Here is a 24,733-nt window from a genome sequence, read left to right on the forward strand (position 1 = left end):
ATTTAATGGCAAACCCTTTAGGATACAAATACACATACCTACCAAATTCTGGTTTTGTTTTCATCCTGCATATGAATTTCATGCAATATTAACCATGCCCCATCCTTCACCATTTTACTACTCTAATTAACTTTGCAGTTGTTAATTTTCCTGGTGATGGAACCCAGCAGGATTTTACTGAAGATTATTTTTATTCCCTCTCAAAGTGATGGTTCCAAATAGGAACAGAACACCATTTGTAATGCAAAGCAGGCTGCAGACCCTACCAAGGTATGTGACAACTCATTGAACAGATATGCGGTTTGAGCTTTTATTTCAGGTAAGTGATCTTTGCCACATTGATCTTTGCTACCTACTGTGCAGGTAGAATGACTTTTCCCTTTAAGGAGCCTTAAAGCACAGGAGGTTCTTGAGATACAGTGCATACACTACTGTGAGAGTGAAGCAATTTTTGAGGAGCTACTACTCAGGCCAAACAGGGAATGCCAAGAACCAAAAAATACAGTTAAAAACAAAAGTACATAAAAATCTAGCTGTCTATGCCTTTTTTAATAGCCACCAGATAATCCCTGGGGAGGAAAGAGCAGAAGAGAAGAGCCAAGTGTTCTGTTCATGTCCAAGGACACAGCCCCACTGGCCAAACTGGACACCACACAGACCACGTTTAGCAGGTACAGATGACTTTTAACCTAAAAGAAACAGATGAGCAAATTCATGGAGTCTGCAATGGTCAATGGGACAAGATACGTAGTTTTGAGGTTTGTTTCCATTTTTTGTTACTCAAATACATTTTGTCACAAAGCACTTCTGAATCATAGTTTGATCATAAAAGTTCACTTATTGCTCCCCATGGATATAAACAGCATCTCACGTATCCTGTAACAAGCTGAACTTCTCTATCTGTGATATGAGTGCCTGGAATATTAGTTTGTTCAACAGACACAAATGGTAAGACAAAGAGCACTGTAACTTGCAGGTATGTGGCACCAAATGCTGCTTAGCAGTGCCCAAGCAATGCTGGTTTAATGGAGAAACTGTTGTGTATAAAACATTCCTTGCTTTGAAATGAACTTTCCTCTTCTCCTTTTACAAAACACATACAAGGAACTGCACTACTGTAATTGTACCAAAGCTCTACTATTCAGGAGTAACCCTAGCAACTCAAGTGTCTACTGGGCAATTATCAGTTATTTTCTCCATTCACTTCTACCAGTATTACCTACTGTATTTTCCTTTGCTCAAACTGGAAATGGGATAAATACATGTTGCAGAAACCAGAGGGTCATTTGTCTGATCTTACTGACAAAATTGTGATTGATGTAAGGAAAATCATCACCTCACCTGCAGCAAAACAGCATGGCCTGGCACTGGAACTGCTGCCCTGGAGAGCAGCTGATGAGAAACAAGGAATGGGTGGGTATAAAAATGGAAGAGCTGACACAAAGATGTACAATGGTTTGATGTGGGACAGACAAGCTCCCTTTTCAGTTTATTCAAGCAGGTGGTACAGCACAGAATCATAGAATGATTAGCATTGAAAAGGACCTTAAAGCTCATCCAGTTCCAAACCCCTGCTATGAGCATGGATACCTTCCACTAGACCAGGTTGCTCCAAGCAAATGCAGTAAATACTGGAGGTTGCTGATTTAATGTACACAAACCACATGAAATAATTTTCACCCAGAATACCTCACAAGCTGCACAGTATTAAGCTTCAGAAGGCCATTGCTTCATGCTCTCACATGATCTTCAGACCATCCTTTGTGTCAGAGAATCCATTCCCCTGTAGTTCCTGGCAGCCTCACTGCAGAAGCCCGCACTCAGGTAAGAAGCAAGTCCATTGCTGATGCACTTGCCTCTACATCATTCATCTTTTCCTGCTGACATGTCAGAGAAATCGGATCCATCCCTGCCATTTATCACTGCTGCAGCACTTCTGAAGCACAGACATAATCCTCTACCAAAAAGCCTCACCCCAAAGAGTGCAGGCTCCTAGTTCAGCTGTCCCTGAGTAAACATGCTACTGAGTTGCTTAGACTTTACAGAGTTAAGCAAATCATATGAGTACATCATATATAAATATTCTGGTGTGTTTAGCATGCCTTCAGAGGTCACAGCCCCTCCACACTGTGCATATGCCAATTCATATGCCAGCTTGGCTACTGAGCGCCACGTTGGCTTTTTCAAGTAAACACATCTGTTCATTTCTTCCCCCCACTATTTCACTCCATTTGGCTATCTTCTACCTACAGCAGCCAGGGAGGTTCTACCTCAACTAACTGCAAGGAGCACTGTAAGCCACAGAGAAAAGCCTCACATTTAAAGTGAGGTTGTAGGTCCATGTATCTGAAATGTTCAAGTCAAAATTGAAAACAGAAAGAGCTAAGCTGCCAACCTACTGAGGTTTGAGCAGCAAGAATAAAACTTAATCAATAAGAACAGAGCCTTTGCTAAGCACCAGTAAGTTTTAGATGTAAAAAGCCAGCCATTAACTGTTCTAGTGAGCAAGCAGCATCTGAAGTGCTCATATAAACCCAAAGTTTTCCAAGGCTAGATTCTGCCTGTCTTACACCTCACAGTGTTACCCTAAATAGTTAACAGCTGAAGCCTTTTAAGCCTTTACTGTGAGCCTTCATTAAGGTTTTCCTACATTTTTGTGCTCCAGTCAACCCCTGGTATGGGTCTGGAGAGGGGAACGTTATCATACAACCTTCACACCATTAGTCTGACTGTTCAGTGAACACAGATCTTCTTATGTCTGTGCTTGGCAGATAGGTATCGCTCCCAAAATACCCCCAAATATTGGCTGAAGCAACTTCAGGATTTGTGCCATAAATCCCATTTCACATCCCATATGAAGCGCAACAAACAGTATTATCACACATCCCCCTTATAATCGAATGTCCTGGATGTCATTGGCAGGCACACCATAAGTGTCTGCTAACGTGAAGTCATGGGGAAACCAGGTGAATCTTTCTCCACCATTCAATACTTACCGTTTTATATCAGGTTTTTATGACACATAGAGTTTCAGAATACCCTGCAGACCACAACACTCCTTCCATCTTTCACCTCTCCTGGGCTGTATATCTACTTATTTTCAGTTTAAAGCTCAGCCTTGAAACACACTTCTTGATTTAGGCTGTTCCCTGTGAGAGTCTCCAAAGTATTACACTGAAAGATCAATTCTTTATCTTTTCTCAGAAAATGCATTTTGAGGCAGTAATAAATGCTACAAGTTGCAATACACTGCGTGGTGTGGTGCTTACTGTGATAGCTGTAATGATGGCTGACAGGCCTTGGTATTTCCACAAAAAGCATTCTTGAGCCTGCGGGAAATTGGGAAAGATTGAAACTACCACACGATCCTCCTGCAAATAAGGAAAAGTGGGGAGAGCCAGCACCAAACAAGGTCTGAGTCTCATTTATTCCAGAAGCATATGCACTTCATTTTCCGTTATGGCCAAACTGCTGTTCGCCTACCTGCTGATGACAGACTGTTTTTGCCAGTGCTACCAAAATACCTCCTGTGCTTTATTCCTAGCAGGGTTAAAGCACATAAAGACAGAGAGAAACACGAGGAATTCTGAAAAGCTATTGCTAAAATCCCAATAAAAATCTGGGAAATTCACCTCATGCCACATCCCCAGAGCGAGAGCAGCAGGTCAGGGAGGGGATTCTACCCCTCTGCTGCACTCTGAGGAGACCCCCCTCTGCAGTCCTGATCCAGCTCTGGGGCAACAGCACAAGAGGGATGTGGAGCTGCTGGAGCAAGGCCAGAGGAGGCCCCGGAGCTGCTGCAAGAGCTGGAGCAGCTCTGCTCTGGAGCCAGGCTGAGAGAGCTGGGCTGGGGCAGCCTGGAGAAGAGAAGGCTCCTGAAGGGGAGACCTTAGAGCAGCTCCAGTGCCTAAAGGGGCTCCAGGAAACCTGGAGAGGGGCTTTGGGCAAGGGCCTGTAAGGACAGGACAAGGGGAATGGCTTTAACCTGCCAGAGGGGAGATTGAGATGAGCTCTGAGGCAGAAGCTCTTCCCTGTGAGGGTGCTGAGGCGCTGGCACAGGGTGCCCAGAGAAGCTGTGGCTGCCCCATCCCTGGCAGTGTTCAAGGCCAGGTTGGACACAGGGGCTTGGAGCAACCTGCTCTAGTGGAAGGTGTCCCTGCCCCTGGCAGGGGGTTGGAACCGGATGAGCTTTAAGGTCCCTTCCAACACAAACCAGCCTGTGATTCCATGAAACATTCTTTGTTGGAAAAGTGTTTTTTTCTTAAGCATGCAGTACTTGTTTATAGTTCCTTCTTTGTCACTGCTGAAGACACATGTGTTAGAAAGCCTTGGGGGGAGAAGAAGAATCTATGTGCTTAAAAGTTTCCCACACCATAGTAAGAAAGAGAACAAACTTGGTAAGCAAAAGCATTCATTCTGGAACAAAGAGAACGTTTCACAAATATATGAAATACTTCCCCGGAAGTGATAGCAAAGCTTCAACTGAACAAAAGACCTTGCAAAGATGCTGACAACACTGATTTAAGTTAACCAAATAACAAAGCCAAGATCATGGTCAATACAAGTTCCTATACAGCAACAAAACACTCAATACTTTAAGATTTAGTATATTTAGCAGAAAGACTTAATATCTGTTAGATGCAAAAGCTGTGAAGATCATCAGAACTCACCTAAAGTTGTTGAGATCTTCTGTAGTTTAAAAACTTTTAATCATGATCAACCTCTCTTGAAAACTCTGCTCCTTTATCACTCCTGATGCAGGAATGACTTGGAAATTCTATGGCTTGCATATTGCAAAAGGTCAAATTAGATGAAACATTTTTTCTTTCTGTCACTACAGCTCTAAGTGAGATGAGATATATGCAAAAGAATAAAAGTTCCTTATGAGTATAGAATCACTATACCTGTGGCTGAGGCGTGCAGAAAATTCACATCCTCTCTTCTGAAAGTAAATCTTGGAAGACAGAACAGCCTAGTTCCTACTGAAACTACCCCAGCTCTAATGAAGAGTATTAAAATTCCCTTTTTGCTCAGGAAATACCAATAATCCTACTGCAAAGACTAGAACAGGGCTGTGATTTCAAGACAACGACATAAAAAGGAATTAGGGTGAATTTGAGGATAATTCTGTAACAGAATGAGTTTCCTCAGACGCCTTGACTAAATGCTGTGTTAACTAATGCTAAATTATATCCAATTGGCAGAGCTTCGGAGAGGACCATGAATATGGTGAAAAGGTTTTATCTTGGAGACAAAGAATGTATTTTTCCCAATTACTGTCAGTGTGCAATTCAATTCTAGATAGCGGAGCTAAGCCTTGTCTGCCTCAACATGTGTCACCCCATCCCTACAGCTCTAACATAGCCCTGTCCTCCCTTAGCATGGAGTAGAAAATAATCAGAGTACTCAATTGTCCGAGGCCGTTTACTGCATCAAGGCTCAAGCTTGCAGAGCTTGAGGTGTATTCTCAGAGATCACAGTATTTAGTATTGGCAACAAGTGAACATTCCCATTTTAAATCCTGAAAAAGTAGTCACTGAAACAGTACTGCACTCAGGACGCCTCAGAGTTACATGTATAGAAATTGGTACAAAATGCTTCTCTACTACAAGATTTGAGTTCTCAAGAGCACATGGGTGTGTGACTACAACAATAACCATAAAACTTCTCACAAGCTAAGAGACAGTGGCCAAAACAATAGGCAACCTGATTTAGTTGAAGATGTCTCTGCTCACCGCAGGGGAGTTGGACTGGATGAGCTTTGGAGGTCCCTTCCAAACCAGTCTATGATTCTATTATAAAACCAAGGCACCAAAAGTCCTGGTCATCCCTAAGTGCTGTATGCTTGACACAAGGCAAAGAGAAGTAAATGATTTGCAGGACTCACCATGTAGAGCAAAGGTATGTAACAGAGTTACGGTTAAGTAGAGGGAGGTGATAGAAAACCATGTAAGAGCAAGCACAGGATTGCTTAGGTAGTTTGAGTTTCAACCTCAAAATCATGGAAAATACTGACAAACCATTATTTCATGAGCAGTTTGGGCCAGAAGACTGAATAATACCATGCTGCTGCTCAGAAGGCAACAGGATATGGTCAGCAGTGTTCAGGAGGGTCAGTCAAAATCTCAGCAGCAGCAAGAAACGATGGATTTGCCATAATATGAAGAAAAGAAAGGAGAAAATTAAGGAAGGAAGCAATCCAAACCTCTTCCATTTTAATTTGTGTCTGTATCCTGCTGAGGGAACAAACACTCTGTAAGTTGTAGTCTGTCATGTAATTCTGTATTAGCTGCAGGCTAATAAATAGGATAGTAAAGCATATGCAAAGACTGATTTATAGGATCCAAAGAGAGAGAGGCCAAGTCTTGCAGCTATTTGCATCTGCCTCACATACAAACAAGCACTGATGGAAGTTTCCTGCTGAGAGAAAGGCAAGAGATGCACTGGAGAAAAAGATGGTTAAAAAGAAAGAGGACTGGAATAACTTCTTCAGAGAGGGAGTTTAACGTATTTGTGCAGCAAAGCAGAGCACAGTGCTGCAGTTGAAACCATTCGTAATAATAAAAGCAAGAAAAACCAGCAACACTAGGAGAGGTCTATGAACAAAGCTGAGAGAGCTGGGCTGGTTCAGCCTGGAGAAGAAAAGGCTACAGGGAGACCTTAGAGCAGCTCCAGTGCCTAAAGGGGCTCCAGGAAACCTGGAGAGGGGCTTTGGACAAGGGCCTGTAGGGACAGGACAAGGGGAATGGCTTTAACCTGCCAGAGGGGAGACTGAGATGAGCTCTTAGGCAGAAGCTCTTCTTCGTGAGGATGCTGAGGCGCTGGCACAGGGTGCCCAGAGGAGCAACCTGCTCTAGTGGAAGGTGTCCCTGCCCATGGCAGGGGCTTGGAACTGGGTGAGCTTTAAGGTCCCTTCCAATACAAACCAGTCTGGGATTCTACGAACAAGCCAAGCCAGAGTTTAACGAGGTTCACCTTGAAGGTGTTCTAGCATCGCTGTTCAGCAGGCAGCATGGACTGTAGAGAGCCAGGAAATGTCACACTATGTCTTTTTGCTTATGAAATTGATAGTCTAATTATTAAAATAGTTGCAGGGTTTGCTGTAATCATCACCCTGTTTAACTGCTGCTCAGCAGGTTTCTGCTCCTACATCTAATGCACTCTTTAAAAGTCACAGCTGCAGAGGGCTAACAGTGAGGATGGGATCTGATCCAGTGTCCCAGCACATGGCAGAAGATTAACACATCAGATCAAAGCTAAAAAACAGCACTACAGATTTGAAGGTTGTGATTCTATGAGAACTGTATTTCATCATCTTACAGCTCAAATGGATGCTGGGAAACTATTTGCTCAGAAAAATGAAACATTATTTAAATGGATAGAGATGGAGAAGGACTGCAAAATCTCACTTCAAACCTGCAATTTTGCCTATTTTCTTGCCTCAGATAATGTCACAGTTGAGCGGGGAACTAACTTCAAAGTGACCATTCTTTCCTTAACACAGAAACATGCTTTTTAATCTCTTCATTCAGACAGGACAAATGCAAACATAATCAACACCCAGCTTCTCCCTGGAGTTCAGTTATACAGGCTTTGAAAGCAAAGCAGTTCAGATCCATCATTCAGAGGTAAATGCTATGCAAACTTTAAAAACCCCATTCATCTGAACACACAACACAAGCTTGCAGAATGGTCTCCATTCAGCACCTACTAACAGATGTCGAAGAACTTTTGTCATCTCCAAACTTTGAAGCTAAAAACATTCTGGACCTGCCATAATATTAACATCCTTAGCTCAGAACTCAACCATTCAGGGCTTACAAAGCTCCCTCAGTCTTTCCTCCAAAACCTGCAACCTTCTTTACCTTAGGATTAGAGCTTCAGCTCATAAATGCCAACCTCCAAACTCAGCAGAGGAGTTTAACAAGTGCCCATATAGTAGATCAGTTGCAGCGTACACAGTAATATAATAAAAGAAGAGGCAGTAGAAGGGTGTATGTAACACACAGACCTGGAAGTCTGTAAGGAGGCTGAGTACAGACACAAAGAGAGATCTTTGAAGAAAAGGTTAGACTTCAACACAATCCAGGGTGGTTTAAGATGTACAAAGGGAAAAAAGCTAAGTAAAATAAACCAAGGTAAGGTAAGGAACCAATATATTGCTTTTAACTGTCTATATCAGAAAAATCACAGAATGGTTTGGGTTGGAAGGGACTTTTGATAAGGGCCTGTAGGGACAGGACAAGGGGAATGGCTTTAACCTGCCAGAGGGGACACTGAGATGAGCTCTGAGGCAGAAGTTCTTCCCTGTGAGGGTGCTGAGGCACTGGCACAGGGTGCCCAGAGAAGCTGTGGCTGCCCCATCCCTGGCAGTGTTCAAGGCCAGGTTGGACACAGGGGCTTGGAGCAACCTGCTCTAGTGGAAGGTGTCCCTGCCTGTGGCAGGGAGTTGGACCTGGATGAGCTTTAAGGTCCCTTCCAACACAAACCACTCTGATTCTGTGATGCATCCCTGCCTGCATTTAACATTTCATATTAAGTAAAGCCCCACTTTTTTTAGGTTGCTTTCTTCCACTGCAGCAGAAGCAATAATTTGATGTGAAAAGGGTACCACCCTTCCTGCTGAGGTAACAGCTTGTATCCAACAATTAAATCTCACAGGTGTCCAAGTAAACCTAAATCACAGCACACTCCTCACCAACATCCAGGTATGGTAATAGATGATACTTCAAGGAACTTCTCGAGTTAAAAGCATGTAACAGGATTTTCACCATAGGATGGGTAAATTAAGGACAGATTCCATTTTCCAGGAGAAGCCATTAATAATTTCCCTATAATTAAACAGGCAGAAGAAGGATGAACAGAAGAGTTAGCACTGAATATGACTCATCTTCTCTGCTAAATCTTTAGCTAAGGCATAAGCAAAGAATTGTCATTTTGCAGTGTAATGTCACATGAGCGTCATTAGAAATCAACTCGCATGAAAATTTGTACATTAAAAAGAAACAACAAACAAGGAAAAGCTGCCAGACACCTTTTACAATGGCACATGTCTGATCTGAGTTACCAACCTACCCACTGCAAGAAAGTTTCCAGTTAGCAAAGGCACTGGGGCTTTACCTTCACATTTGACGCTCTTTTCTGAGCACCAACAGTCCTGAATCAATTTCTGTGCAGTTGCCTTAAACCTTCTTGCTAATTTTAACTAGAAACTGGAAAGGCTGAGACTTCTGACTACAGAACATAAACCAAAGGGGTCATCTAGCAGGAACACACCCCACTAGTAACAGCAGCATAGGTTGGAGAAAAAATGGTATGAAGAGTTAACTCTCTATTTTAACTACACTTGGCAAGCATGCTACAAAGCAACGGGGAGGAGGAGTAACAGTGGCCAAGTAACTGCTACTCCTCCCTTCCTTTCAAAATAAACACGAGAAGTGGTAGCTGCAACACTCCCGCCTGACAAATGGGTACTACAGTGCAATGGAAGCCTCCAGCATTGAAAACCCAGAACTGGAGCTCATAGTTAACACTCTACACGCAGCAGCAGTACACTGGAGAGTCATGTTACTGCTGCAGGATGGAAGGCAGCATGAAATATGTGAAATTATCTTGTCCATACCTTGCAAACATGAGTGTAATCCCAGGTAGGCTGAAACAGATTCGTTTGGGTTTGCAGCATCCCAGCTCCCACCAGCTGCACTATCTGTTGGGAGCTTTCTGTAGAACAGGAAGTCAATAGGGAAGTGTGATATACTGGAATACACACCAGTAAATAACACTATTTCCACTAATTTGGGGCTCATATTTTATCTGAAGATCAAAATTTAACGTAAATCATTGAAGCATTTGTACCTTTCTAGGATTGCAAATGCTTTCACAAGACAGCTTGTTTAGACTTAGATGCCTATTTTCTCCTTTACATTCTCAGATGGCATAAAGCACCTCAGAACTGCAGATGACAAAGGTCTGCCTTGCAAGATCAAGTCACTGAGAAGTCAAGGGAAGCAGAGAGAGTCTAAAGGAAAGAGAAGATCTACCCCCTTTGTTCTTTGGAGATCCCCTCTGTTCCCTTTGAATGGGGGGAAGAAGGAACATGACACAGATGAAGTACAAAACACAGTTACTAACCAAAGCAGCAAGAAGGCTCCCTTCTCCCCACAGGGAATATTGCGGTTGCAGAGTTCAAGTAACTGCTATCAAAGATAAATTTAAAAAACTAATCTTTCACCAAGTTACTCGCAGCTTCATGTAAGGAAAAGCTATTTCTTAGAGTGTTGAGAGAAAGAAAGAAATAACCCTGAATACCTTCTCACTACTACTAGCTACTAGAGCTTCCTCTAGGAGCAGTGAGGACTCCTTCCCCACGACTTCCAGTCAGAACCGCAGCTGACATGAGCTGTCTGCTCACCAAGCCACAGCAACAACTGGTATCCACAATGCATCATGGAGGCTGGGACAATTCCACAAACAAGGAAGGAAGGAACAGCTTCCCATAACACTCTTCATCCTTGGAAAACTTAAGTCTTTTCTGCTTCAAAAAGACTGTTCCTTAATCTTTCTCTGTTTATTCTTGCACTTATATCTTGTATTTAGTCAAGACCTTTATACATCATTGGCAACATCATACTTAGAAATCTACACATTAAAACCAAGTCCAAGCAAATCCATCCCATGCCTATGTCTCTACCAGTCTCAAGTGAAATTTCAGTGGGGATAAAACCAGAACTCTTGGACTAACATTTGTCTCAGGAAGGAAAACAGAGAAAAAAGCCCAAACCAGAACTCCACAAATGATGGACAGCATCAATCTGTCAAGAAATTCCTGAAACGACTCAGTGGTGTGATAGGAAAGTCATCATAATTTTTCAAGTGGCTACAATCAAGATGAAGTTTAAGGAAGACCTCCCTGCTCGCAGAAACAGAAAGGCTACTGAAGAAAGAGATCTAAAAAGCTAGGAGAAAATATACAGAGTGAATTGTCAATACAGCATTAGCTTGTGAACTTCCCCTTATCCCAGCTGTAGATGTGATTCTTCCTGGATGTGTTTAATCTAATTTCTACTCTGTTGACTAATGTAGACCTAAGAAACAAGGAATGCAGATGCTGGAGCACCCCTGCGTGGCACTTGGTGCTACTCTGAAAGCTGGATCCCATCTCTACAGTAGACATTAATCAGTTCGCAGGGAAATAGCTTTGTTTGCCAGTTCTACTACGGAGGTTAAACAGAAAAAGAAGGAAATGTTTCCTTTGGAAGGAACACATATGGCTCATACTAACTACTGATATCTATGAAACATGGGCTTTGTCTTCCTATCCCTCCAATCGACTTCACAGAAAGACATTAAGTTGGACTGAAGAGAAAGAGGAGTTAAAGCTCTTGTGAGAGTGGATGAGTGCTTGTAATCTCTTTGCCATCACTTTTCTCATACCCCCACCTAATGACTGAAACTAAGTTAAAGCAACTCACTGAACTGGGCAATTAAACAGAGCAACAAGATCAAGTAATTCCCAGCCAGATGCGAGGAAGGGAGCATTGCATTGCCTCCACCACTGAGACTGCAAAGAAATAACAGTCTGTAAGTGGCTTTTCCAGAATCACAATCACAAAGCCATTCTCCCTTGTTCAGTAATTCCAAAGGCAGCATAACCTTCCTAAGTGGCGCACAGGCACACACACACCCATGGCGTGCTGGGGTGGTGTTCAGAAGAGCAACACCATTACATGCTTTATTAAACCTGTACGTAGCTTCTTGTGGTACAGGACATGTAAACTCTGCAGACTGAATCTATCTGTGTGAGCTGGAAGAACAGGGAAGGAGGTAGCAGGCAACCCGATTGTCACAGCTTCTGACACTGATGGCAGCGCCAGCAAGAGCCTTTCTCCTGTTCACAAGGTGGTAACTTTGAGGACCTTGATTAATGTGCATTACTTAGGCAGATGAATTAAAATCTACACAGCGTCTTCCATGATCCAGATGAGTCTGATAAGTAGCTGGAAGGCATGAAAATTCTCATCTGAACTTATTAATGCAGACTAGAAAAAGTAGTTTGAAACAGTAAAATCTAGAAGACACATAGACCACAGCTGAGCTTATCTTCTAAGTGGTTCCAAGGCAGGGAATGGACTCAGTCTTCCAGCCACCCTGATGGCTAAAGAGGAGAGCTGCAGTACAGTGCCTACTCTTCACAGCAACACCCCAATCTCAGGAGGCTGGTACTGGATGAGCTTTAAGGTCCTTCCAGCCCAAACCGTTCTGGGATTCTATCATTGATTTAGGCATCCAGAATATCTGAAAGGGATCAGGACAAAAAAAACCAACAACAAACCAACCAAACTATTGCAAACAAACCTGCTACACACACACAGAGTTCAAAATGTCATTCACAGCCTTACCTAATGTGACAGACGTCCTGGAAGGACACCATCATTAAAAGAGACCTTAAATGCTAAGATTCCAGCCAATTTCCACAGTATTTTAAACAATTTTACACAAGCAAACCGTATATTTAGTTCACAATGTGAGTAAGTGCCACGCAGCTTTTACTTTAAAGAAAATTACAGAGAAGCAGCTTCCCATTCACATGTGATCAGTGCAGTGAGAATCAGACCCTCAGGGTTTGTGGAAAACTACCCTGCACAAAATTGGCTTAAATTACTATATGTGCAATGGTGAAAGATAAGAAATAGAGAAGAGCTATTTCCACTGGAGCACCAGAGGATGGTAAAGTGTACAGGTGGAAATGATAGGTTTCTCTGGCTTGACTATTATGATTCTAGTGTGCTAAGAGTAGAATGAATGTATTGTCATTCATACAAGCCTTGCAACAGAGTCAGGAGACAGGAAGGTATTAGCATACACAGCAAATAGCTGTCTATAAAACAGCATTTTCACAGCACTACCAATGTATCTCCTGCCACCAAATAGACTGTAATGATTTGAAACTAATACAGTGATGATCTTTTGTATAAGGTTTCCAGTAATTGCTTGACAATAAGACACTCTCCTTAGTAAAGATGTTCACATATACAAGTAAGGGGAGGATTTGGGGGTGGGAAAGGGGGGCAGCAAGTGGATGTTTAATTTCATTGATCATTTTTCAATTCAACTGATCATTTGCTGAAATATGTTTCTATTGTTCCAATTTAGGGTGAGAAAGTATGTGTATTTCAAAGCAAAACTTCTCTTTCTGTATTTACCAGATCCTATAATTCAATATAGAGCAACATAAATTACTCTTTCCTTTCTCAATACTACAATAAAACATTGTACACACACGAAGCAAACAGATCTTTACATTTAAAAGATACACAGATACACTTTTAAACCTTAACCTCTATTGAAGAAACCCTCTGTGGTTTGATGTTCAGCTGATCAAGAGAAAAGTGCATGAGAGGCAGAGTATTAGCTTGGATTTAGTGGGTTAGGGGCAAGACTCTCTGTTGAGCGAAACTTCAATCACAGCCTAATTTGATGTATACCCAAGTACATGATTGCAATTCAATGAACATCTCTTCAGAATTAAACAATTCCAGTTTGTTTTCAGCTCAGCCTGCGTGCCTGCATTACAGATTTGCTATTATCCCCACCAAAATCAGTCAGGCTCAGGAAGCACTCATTCATGCAACCCCAGCATGTCACAGTGCTGCAGCAAACTAACCTCCACTGAGCCACCCAACCTTACCTGCTTCCTACACAGAGCCAGGAGCAGACTATGCAGCTTCCCATAACTGCATCACTCTTCTAACATTTCTTGTAGCTGGGTGCCTGCCCAAGTAACCCAGCAGTGAATCCAGCAATGACTCTCCTGGTGGGCATCCAACCATTCATGGTTATAACATCTTTCTGTTTTTTTCTCTTCTTATATCAATGAACATGAAAAGGTTGGGCACCTACTCAACTTTGCATATGCTGATATTTGGCTGCTCTGGAAGATTGCCTTCCCTCTGTTTAGTTATGATACAACACTAGATACGCTACTCCTGGCAACTCGGTCCCATTCTAACCATTAATTAATTCCTTCAGATTTGAACAAGATGCAAGATCACCAAGTGGGGATTAAAAGCACTTGGCACGTAATAGAAGTGTGATCTGCGTAGTTTAAATATCTGCTCCACACAACACTCTATATTCAAGGCATTGTAAAAGCATCAGTACACTGATCATCACATGGGAGACTAAGTTGGCAGGAAGTAGGACAGTGGACGAAAGTGATCTCATTTCTGCAGCAGCCCTCTACTTGCAGAGAAGTGAAACATTTAGATCAGTAAAATTATATTCTGAGCAATCCCATACTTCAAACTCCTCCAACCTCACATCATCCGCACCCCAAATACAGAATGTCTCTGGAGCCACCTTCTGATCTCTCCACGTAAGAGTCAGTGAGTGTCCCTGTGGTGCAGCTCAGGGTCAGTTAAAAAAACAAAAGAGAAAAGCAGCTCAGTGAACAGCACTTCACCACATGCCACATGAAGGCAGGATTAAGACACATCTTGCATGTGTCAGGCACAGTATCAGCTCTGGAATCACAGTAAATAACAAAGGTAAGCCCCTATTATCCTTGAAGAACTACTGATGTTTTACTGTGCACTTCAGGACATCAGCAGAATCAATCCCAGCATTTACTCCCAGCAGCTCTGAGCAGACTCTTCTGACGTGCAATGCTCCATCACAAGATGATTTATGCCTGATAAAGTATTGTAAAGGCAGGCAGATGAAGCTGACTGACAGCCAAACTGTTAGCTGACTACAGTAAAAGTATCCATAATTACCATGCACTACTCCAAAAGCTTACAAAGAGGGCTGTATCCAGACATAGCTCCAATTCAAACATTCCTTTTGATAAAATGATTGAAATTCATGTCACTTTTACCCTTTTTTCTTGCCTAAATTAAATATGAATGAAAGAAGAAGGTCCAATAGTCAGGTTTCTACACAGTTGCCATCTGGGAGGAAATACTCATCTTGCATAAACTTGCTGGTTTAATGCAACCTACCTTTGACTATCAATTCTGCATAATTGGAAACTCCGGATCCGCCATCGGAGCGAATGACGCAACGGTACTTGCTGATGCTGCGCTGGGAGGTGTCAGCCACGCTCACTGTGGCAGAAAAGCGTCTGTGGTTGACCACTCGAGTGACCATCAGTGCCGTGTCCCTTCCATTCCACTGCTGCAAAGGCAGACAAAGATAATGCAAGTCATGACGGCACCCAGATCGTGCACCCATGTATGATTCATTCTTCTTTACGCTTCTTCCCTGTGAGGGTGCTGAGGCGCTGGCACAGGGTGCCCAGAGAAGCTGTGGCTGCCCCATCCCTGGCAGTGTTCAAGGCCAGGTTGGACACAGGGGCTTGGAGCAACCTGCTCTAGTGGAAGGTGTCCCTGCCCGTGGCAGGGGTTGGACCTGGATGAGCTTTAAGCTCCCTTCCAACACAAACCAGCCTGGGATTGTGTAATATTTGGGTAATTGATGTGTCATATTTACTGAAAAGGCTAGAGAGGGAAAGCTCAGGCTATGTCATTGTACTCAGTATATTTAGAGGCCTGGCTAGGATATGAAAAGACTGAATGGCTTGTAGACACCTGGGAAAATGCTACAAATGACCAGATTTTATAAACTTGGCTTTTTCAGATGTAAAACTTTGATTCTGCACCAATTCAAAGAAATTGGCTGGCTGAGCAGACATCTTTCTATGTCCAACCTTCCCCAATACGCCTCTCTACCAATGCCAGCCTACATTTTCCCAACTGGAAAAAGGACAGATGAAGAATTAGAAAGAAACAGTTCTTCACATGAAAAATACCTAAACTTGCTCAGCTGGCCTAGTTTATTAGGAGTTTCAAAGGAGAACACAATGCTGCTTTGCCAATTCCCAGTAATGAGTTTTTGGGGGTGTTTCCAAGGCTATTTTCATTAAATGTTTCAGTTTTAGAGAATGGAAAACAAGTTTCCAGCAGCGACAATAACAAATTCCTCCCAAGCCCCTATTTCTCACAGGAAAAGGTTCATGCACTGCTTCAGGTCAGAAGTGGTTTTATACGTATCTTGACATAATGCAGAAATATTTCATTGAAAGAATGCAAAAAAGGATAAAGAATAAGCCAAAAATATCTATCAGTGGCTGCTAAAAGTACACCACAGGTTAATAAACTTCAGATTAAAATGGAATTTTTAGGAGAACAGCTGTGATGAGAGCACACTTAAAGTGCCTGTCAAGTCCTTTTTACATAATGCCAACTGCTTTTCTTACCAACTCAAGCCTTTTCCCAATAGGAATTTCCGTTCTCATGATTAGGTAAACTGATTCCTCCCCCAGCATTTCAACTACATTAGAAATTGTTATTTTTCAAGTTTATTAAAATGTCTGAAGTCAATAAAAAAGCTTGAGAAAAAGCTCTCAATTGTTTGACTACACATGCCACAGAGACCGTGACAAAGGCCATTCCGGGCTGCCTCTGATGTTACCAGGATGGGGTGGCCAGGCCTCAGTCACGTCAGGCCAAGCTGAGAATGAAATCTGGTGAGCGGCTTATGTTGGCCCTAGGTACATGCACAGTACATCCAGCAAGAGCCTCCTCTCGACTTGTTTGTGACATTAGGCATTTAATGGCACAGAATTGACAGAACAAGGGGGAATGGCTTTAACATGCCAGAGGGGAGACTGAGATGAGCTCTGAGGCAGAAGTTCTTCCCTGTGAGGGTGCTGAGGCGCTGGCACAGGGTGCCCAGAGAAGCTGTGGCTGCCCCATCCCTGGCAGTGTTCAAGGCCAGGTTGGACACAGGGGCTTGGAGCAACCTGCTCTAGTGGAAGGTGTCCCCGCCCGTGGCAGGGGGTTGGGGCTGGATGAGCTTTAAGGTGACTTCCAACCCAAACCATTCCATGACTCTCTAAGTTTAGAAGAAGTGAAGAGCTCAGTTATTTTAAAAGCTTCTACAAGAGCTCTATGTATAGTGCATGGTAACGTTGGCACTTACAGATTGCAGATCAAATTACTTCAAAGGGCAGAAGAAGTAATTTTGTCCTGCACTAGGAAACACGCACTCCACAATTTCAGTTTGATGTATGTCCCATTTCTAATGCTAGAACTGAAAATGAGTTCTTCAGTTTTTACTACACCCACCTGAATAGCAGGATCCAGCCTTTGAAGTCCAACTTAGCAGGGTGAAAGTATAGACATTAGGAAAGGGAATGGCTTGGTCTTTTAGTGAGGGACTAAAAAGAACAATCTGCCCTCAATGCAGCTGAGGAAAACTGTGAGGAAGAAAAACAGTGGCTACAAACTGGTTTTGCGTGGTTTCACCAGCCAGGGAGTAACCTCAGTACTGAGAGTAGGTTTCCTTCTTGACATATCGTCATCGACTCTGGGCTGACGACATTTTTGGAGACTGAGAGGAAAGAAGATTGCATAATAAAGCAGAAGTGAAGAACTATTCCACTTGTTCTGTCTCTTCTGCTTTATGACCTCCTTACAGGTACACTGGCATTCGTTTGAATCCAAACTTTTGCTGTCACTGGCCATGTTTTCCACCTTCTCTATCATGATTCTGTACCTTGTCACCTTAAACTCTCACCTAGAAGCAATTCAAGGCAGTTCTCAAAGGATTTTGATGAGATTTTGCCCCACCTCCCAGTCTTTCTCTATTGACTTATTTTACTTGGAAAAGGAAAAAAACCAAAACCAAACCAACAAACCAAACACCCCACCCGAAAAAAGGCATATTACCTGGAGCCAGAGCTTGTCATGCTGTGACCACTTCCCCCCAGCAATGCACTGGAACGTCGCATTCTGTCCCACGTTCACCTCCACGTTCTGCAGTCGGAGGAAATGAGGTGCTTTTCCTAACAAAAGATGAGAAGTATTGCAAGGGTAGAGCAAGGCAGTGATGGGCTGTGTCACACCAACAGATACAAACTCAGCAAAGCACTAGGGCCTATCTTGGACAAAGGGATTTTGTAAAATAAAGTTGTCCTTCAGTGTTTAACTGCCCAGTGCAGGGTGAGGTGGATGATGGACCTGACAGAGGATGGCCTGAGGGACCATAGAGAGCTCTGGCATAGCTAAAAACACAGACTGAGATCAAATCACAAGTTCATGGGCATCAGCACAATCTCTCAGTGCTTGCTATAAAGAGTAATTGAGTAATTTCTTTTCTTCAGAAAGCTGTGTTTCTAAAAAGGTCAAAAAACCCCTCAAATGCTCCTGAGCTTGTCAAGCGCGACTGACCCAAAGCCAGTTTTCCCAAGGGTCTTTTTTCCTTTTAATTTTATTGACTATCAAATACATCCTAGACCTTTAGAATAATAATGTGTCATTAATACCAAATCAGGTATTAAATGAAATTTTCATTTAACTGACAGTATTGAATCACTGCATTAGTTTAAGATCACAGACATCAGAGTTTTTCTGATACTAAATTCAGTATTAATTCAATATTAAACCACTGATATTAAAATGCAGACATCGCATTTGTTCACAAAGCAACCAAAGCAGAGAACTCTCTTTCTGACTAAATACCAGGCTCATTCACCTCTGTATATTAACATAGAAGAAAACAAAAAAGCTTGCAGTAGTGAATCTGAAACTTTTAAATGAACTCAGTTCCTCCTGGGCTTCAGAAGAAAGTTTGGGCACCATAAGCCAGCTCCACATATGAAGCTGTTTGGAATGGGTGAGCGCAGTCACATGAACCTCAGACTCCTCGTTCAGAGCATGAGGCTGGCTATGACTGCACACACAGTCACTGCGATTTAGCATCATGAGAATCAATACTGCATGGCATTCCTTCCCAGGACAGAAAAAAAGGCAACACCAGTGAAATACTTATTTGTCTCCATTACTGTGTCGTTAGGGGCACTTCACTGTGGTTTTGCTGCTACTTAGGTCTGTCTGCTGTGCTGTCATCTCTGAAGGTAAAGCAGAAGTGAATAACACCAGTAATTTCAGTAACCACCAGGGTCATCAGGAGTACCATGGTCCCCATGGCTCAAGTTCTAACAATCGCAAAACAAGCATGAGGGTCAAAGCTTATACAAGTCAATGGAACACACTCTGGTGACATTTACCCTGGTGGCTGTCATCGCTCAGCACAAGAGCAATGCTGGCAATCGGACAGGAGAAGCATTTACAGAGACCCTGCAGCTTGTACTGAGTTCTGTATGCTGCGGGTTGCAAACAGATTCAAAAACGGAGCAGCCAACTGTTTGAATCACTTCTCTTTGAGTCACCAAGAATGCACTTAATTTTTAAAAGAGACCTGCATATATTGGAGTAATGGATTATAAAACAGTTTAAATACGTCAGTTAAATGAAGCAGGGGTGTAACACAGCATCCCGTATCTGGTTTTAAACCCCATACCTTGTCCAGGCTTCGCCCCACAGTTCAGAGGCCTGTCTCTCAGTGAAGAGATTGGCCATCACCCAACAGGCTGTGGAACACACACAGACCATTTGGGGGATGTGTCTGGATGCTGCAGTTATCAGCAACATCTGGTTCATACAGATTCTAAGTATTTCTTAATGAAGTAAGTGCACCCAAAGGCCTGAGCAATGAGCACATGGTAAATACAAATATAATGCAGTTAAGCAGCAATTAACCATACTGCAGTTATCAGGAATGTCCTGTTAGACTTGAGCAGAACCATATCTGTCACATTGAGTGGCAGCTGTTCTCTGAAATCCTCATTGCAAGAAAATCAGTTGATTTCACTCCATCGATATGATCCATGAATTTTTGTGTGAGCAGCTGTCATGGACTGACTAAAACTACGACCCAGTGAGAGGGGCTGCTAAAGGCTGTTAAAACAAATTAAATCTTTAGAAGAAACTGGATATGACATCCACAAACCAGACACACAAAGTCCTCAAGCCACAGTGTAGATGCACAGAGAAACCAAACAAGTTCAGACTCTTAAGACTGAGGATCAAGGTTTCCTTAAATAGAAAAAAACATAAATCTAAGTGTATTATTATGGCTGCAGTAGGGGAAACATGACATTAATATTTTGAACAATATAATGAACCTGCTTTAGCTTCCTCTCCTGTACAAGTGTATTGCCTGACTGAGGTTTAGTGATAAGATCTTTATGGGCTGAGTGGGTTTAACCTTTGTTGAGAGACCCTTAGGATATGTCCTTTACCAAGGAGATACTGAAACTGTTTGTTCCTGAAGTTACCCACAAAGGGTATCAACAGAAGCTTTTCAAATTGTTTTCTACAGCAATATGATTCAGAAATAATAAAACAATCAGTTTTATGTTCTCATAACAAGAGAGGAAAAAAGACTTCCACAGATGGCCTGGTGCTAGCTATAGCCTGAGAGCACATTTGCCTCTTGCACAACTTGCAAAGTTAGATAATTATACAAAGCTGATTGTCTTTAGGTGTCTCAGAGGGATACAAGATGACATTTTAGTGCTGACCAAACTGCGTAAATCACTCCTTCAGACTGTAAAACCTGGTAATAATACACTGATATGGTTAGAAAAACAAAGAGTGCTCACTGCAGGGATGGGCGAGAACTCTGACTTCATCCACAGCTATGTACCCTGGGTGTCCTTTCAAAGAGACAGACTCAAATATCACCTGAAACACAAAACAAGAAAAGTTTTCTTAAGAAGAACAGTTACACTTGGCCAGTCACCAAGTTCTGCTCTTATTCCAGTGTCTGAGTCATTCAAGGCATTTCATCAGGAATAACGAAGGGATACCAAGGCAATTCAGTCTGTACAGGTATACCAAAGACTGGAAATCTGTTTGACATGAAAAACAAAGTTAGAGCAACATTCATTAGGATTAGAGACAACTATGCGCTGCTTGCTTTTGGAAGAGCAAAAAATACCCTGCGTGTATACACACCTATATCACTTTAAGCACCAGCCCAAGAACATTAGGTGGATTATCATTTGACATCTTGTTCTCGGTATGCCCGGGAATGTTGAAGAATGCTGTACATGCATGTACTACTGAACCAATAACCCTGCATGGATTCTTCTGGAGAACACCTCCATTTGGCACACATGCCACTGCAAGATTGGAAAGCAAATCATGAGCAATGGACGATCCTGGATTCTAGTTACTGGGCTGAAATAAGAATCTCCCAGATATAATGAAGTTGTTTCTGCCTTTCCCTGGCTTGAACTAACATAGTCTGAGAATGAATATTCACAAAACCCACATGTAGTATTTATCTACATTAATGGTACACTAACTAGCAATTTCTATATTATGTGTGTAGCTGGGCAATGAAAGTGTTCGACTAGTTTGGGTCTGAAGAGACAGATATTCAATTATAGAAGAACCAAAATCTCATTCTTCCCTATGGCTTTGTGATTTTACCTGGAAAACTACCCTGAAGTATCCTGTCACCAAAAATATGCAGGCTATCCCAAAATCAGCAGTGCTAGTAAATCCTAAAAAAACAGATAGCGCTTATTAAAAGTAAGTTAACTACTGCCAAATAAGCTAACCAAAAGTTCAGGACAAAATAGCACTAAATATGATGCAGCTTGATCAACAATTAAAGGATATTAGGACATATAATCACAGCCTACACCTTATTCAGAGGGGGTAGTGGGGCGAGGTGCTGAGCTCCTCTCTAGTGACCAATGACAGGACAAGGGACAATGGTTTTAAACTGAAAAAGGGTAGATTTACATTAGACATTAGGAAGAAATTCTTCCCTGTGAGGGTGCTGAGGCGCTGGCACAGGGTGCCCAGAGAAACTGTGGCTGCCCCATCCCTGGCAGTGTTCAAGGCCAGGTTGGACACAGGGGCTTGGAGCAACCTGCTCTAGTGGAAGGTGTCCCTGCCCGTGGCAGGGGTTGGAACTGGATGAGCTTTAAGCTCCCTTCCAACACAAACCAGTCTGGGATTCCATGATTCTATGAAATGGAATGAAGCTGCATCAGGGGAAGTTCAATTGGACAGTAGGAAAAGGTTCTTCACTGAGATGGTGATCTGCCTCTGGACATGCTCCCCAGGCTACTTGTTTCATAGGAGAAAATCTTCCAGTAGTTTGTAAACTCTAACACAGGGGTCAGGGCACTCAGCTGGCCAGAGTTCACACAGGGTCCGGACTACTCATAGGTAGTCCTGCAAGGAACAGGGAGGTAGACTCAACAATCCCTATGGGATCCCTTCCAACTTAAGCTATCCTTTGATTCTGTGAGAAAAAGGGAAGTTTAGAAATTTTAAGCTGCAAGAGAAAACAGAAAACTGCAGCCTGATTATTTAACGTCCTGGTGGTGCTACCTCTCAATTAGTGATTCTCTTCCCAAAGGAATCTTTTACTACTCTGAAAAAGAATGAATGGATGGAGATGTAATGGATGCAATCCTCTGCATTTGAAACATGTCCTCAGTTTCATTCCCAGAGTAATGTTCACACTGTTCTAAATGCTCATCTATGCATGAGTACACAATAATATTTGCAAGGACAGAGTGAATTAACATGTTCGTCTGACACTGTTACCGCTATCAGAGCAGGATTTCAGTGCAGATACTTGTGTCACGGGAGAAAATGCTTCAGTAATTTGTAACCTCTAAAATGCATCACTTGAACACGAAGTCGACTACTTAAAGCCAGTTTTCAACACTTATTTCCACTCTAACTAAAAGCTGGTATCCCCAGTCTGTCACTGTTTAGCCTCTTCTCTGCTCCTTCATCAGATTTAATCCAGGAAAAGATTCAGCTGCCCAAAGGCAGGTCACTGCACACCCTGGCTATGAAAGTGGAGCAGTGTGTCCTTTGTAAGTACAGAACTGTCCTAAATCATTCAGCTTTGCATTTGGGCTTCCAGAATGTAGTTTCTACTCATGTTTCCATTACTTCCTAAGATCTGCTTCCCTAATTCAAAACACATCCACACGTGAGATCTTCGGAAATCCATCCATTAGGAAAAAAGACATCATAAAGTCAGGTAGAGCACAAAAACTAACAGCAAAGGTATAAACTAAGATGAAATACTTCAATACATAGAAACAAAGTTCTATTCCAGAGGAAGATGGACAAAAACCAGGAAGGAACAATTGTTCAAGGAACAATAGGAGGAAGCAAGTCTCTGAAAAACAATAACAATAAAAACCCCCAAGTGTTTTGTTATCAAGGCTCTTGAGATGCTTCTTAGGGGCTGCATAAAATCAGAGTATAATGCAAGTCCTTATTATGGAAATTATAATAATTTTAGAAATGAAATGTCTTTCATGATTAAAAACTACACTTCCTGAGGAGGGCATGGAAGGAACTGCAGCTCCCTTCAGCCTTCAATTCCAGTGCAACATTACAGCTACAAAATCCTCTTTTAGTTTTGCATTAGTGAGAAGCTGTAAAGCCACAAAGAACTAAATCTCAATTTCCTGCAAGCCAAGAACTTGGAAAGAAAAGTTCTCCAATGCATTGGTATTTAGTGAATGGCAAATGGAAGCACCGATACACAGATAATTGCCTTCTGTTAATTACAACATGTCCAGAGTCTTTAATGCAGCACAATATAACTTATACTGGTAATAAAGTCAGCTCTACAAAACCTATGCACACTGGTGCAGAATACACTGGGAAGGGTGGCAGATTCCTCTCAAGTCACATAACATTGTTCTGACAGACTAAGCGATTATCTGTTCCTCTTTACACTTGGATATTCCTGTTATTTCCCAGTTCAAATTTCCATGTTGTCTTCATCTGTATTTTGAAGCATCTTGGCCCTACCAAACCAAGAAGAGCATGGATGCATCCAGGTTTTCCTGAGAACAGGGAATAGAGACCCAACATGAGGAAAAGGCAGGAACAAATGCTGATGGGGCTCAGCTCTGCAAATTTCACACTGAGTGTCTCTCACATCCTTTTAACTCCTGTTGGAAATGCAGTGTAATGGTTGAGACACAGGCCTTTAACAATGCTTTACATGTAAGAAACTTCCCAAAAATTAATACACATGAAAAAATGCAAAGCTTTAATCTTAAAAAACATTCTTAAATGCTCAGGAGACCTGGAAATACTAAGTCATTTCATGTTTCCTTACCAATAAACAATCCTACACTTCACTGCTGCTCTATACCAACAGCGTCTGTGTTAGCCTGGCTCATCTGTTGTGGTATAACAGTTTTCTTCAGGCATGGATCAATAACATTCCTTGCTATATATCAAAAAACCTCTTCCAGGCAGACTCTTGCACTGCCCTTGGTACATTCTGGGACTAAGCCCATCCTTATGGCAAGCAGTAACTCAAGATTACATGTATTACCTTTCTCCAAGAACTATTACAGCTTTTTCTCACTACACTCAGAACATCCGCAGGCTGGGAACCCACGTAAGAGTAACTCCAGGGCAGACATCGTAAATCTCCACTACCCCGCCATTTATAGCTCAGCAAAGAGCTTTTGGATCCAGATGACTCCTGTGACCCTTGCACAGAACTAACAGCCCCAAAACACAACCTCTGGCAATTGGCTGGTTACTAGTTTTCCACTAGTCCCATCTCCAAAGCCCAAAGTAGGTGTGGAAGCCTCAGACCCAGGGCAGGTAGTTTTTGCCTGACTGGATTTTTTATGCACACTGCAATTCAAGATGGTGGTTTCCGTACATTAAGAGAATAACCCACATTTTGCTTGACACAGATGTCATGATTTGGGAAAAATGCTCTTTTTTCCTGTGTTCCCTGGTGCTTTTGATAACACAGAACATGCTTTCAGGCCTCTTTGCGTACAAAGAGTTCTCCAGACATGCAATTTTCA

General features: G+C 42.3%; 1 protein-coding gene across 3 annotated transcripts in view; it reads right to left on the reverse strand.

Annotated features, from left to right (window-relative positions):
* Window positions 1-24,733, reverse strand: part of PTPRT (protein tyrosine phosphatase receptor type T) — a 447,177-nt gene that overhangs the window by 242,758 nt on the left and 179,686 nt on the right. For all 3 annotated transcript variants that reach the window (XM_030502880.1, XM_030502878.1, XM_030502879.1), the window contains 3 exons: window positions 20,507-20,588; window positions 17,730-17,845; window positions 15,000-15,174 (listed from right to left, as the gene is read on the reverse strand). In XM_030502880.1, coding sequence (XP_030358740.1) covers window positions 15,000-15,174; window positions 17,730-17,845; window positions 20,507-20,588 — 373 coding nt within the window. The remainder of the gene's footprint in view (window positions 1-14,999; window positions 15,175-17,729; window positions 17,846-20,506; window positions 20,589-24,733) is intronic.

This window comes from Strigops habroptila, chromosome 13 (genome assembly GCF_004027225.2).
Source record: "Strigops habroptila isolate Jane chromosome 13, bStrHab1.2.pri, whole genome shotgun sequence".
Classification (NCBI taxonomy): Eukaryota; Metazoa; Chordata; class Aves; order Psittaciformes; family Psittacidae; genus Strigops; species Strigops habroptila.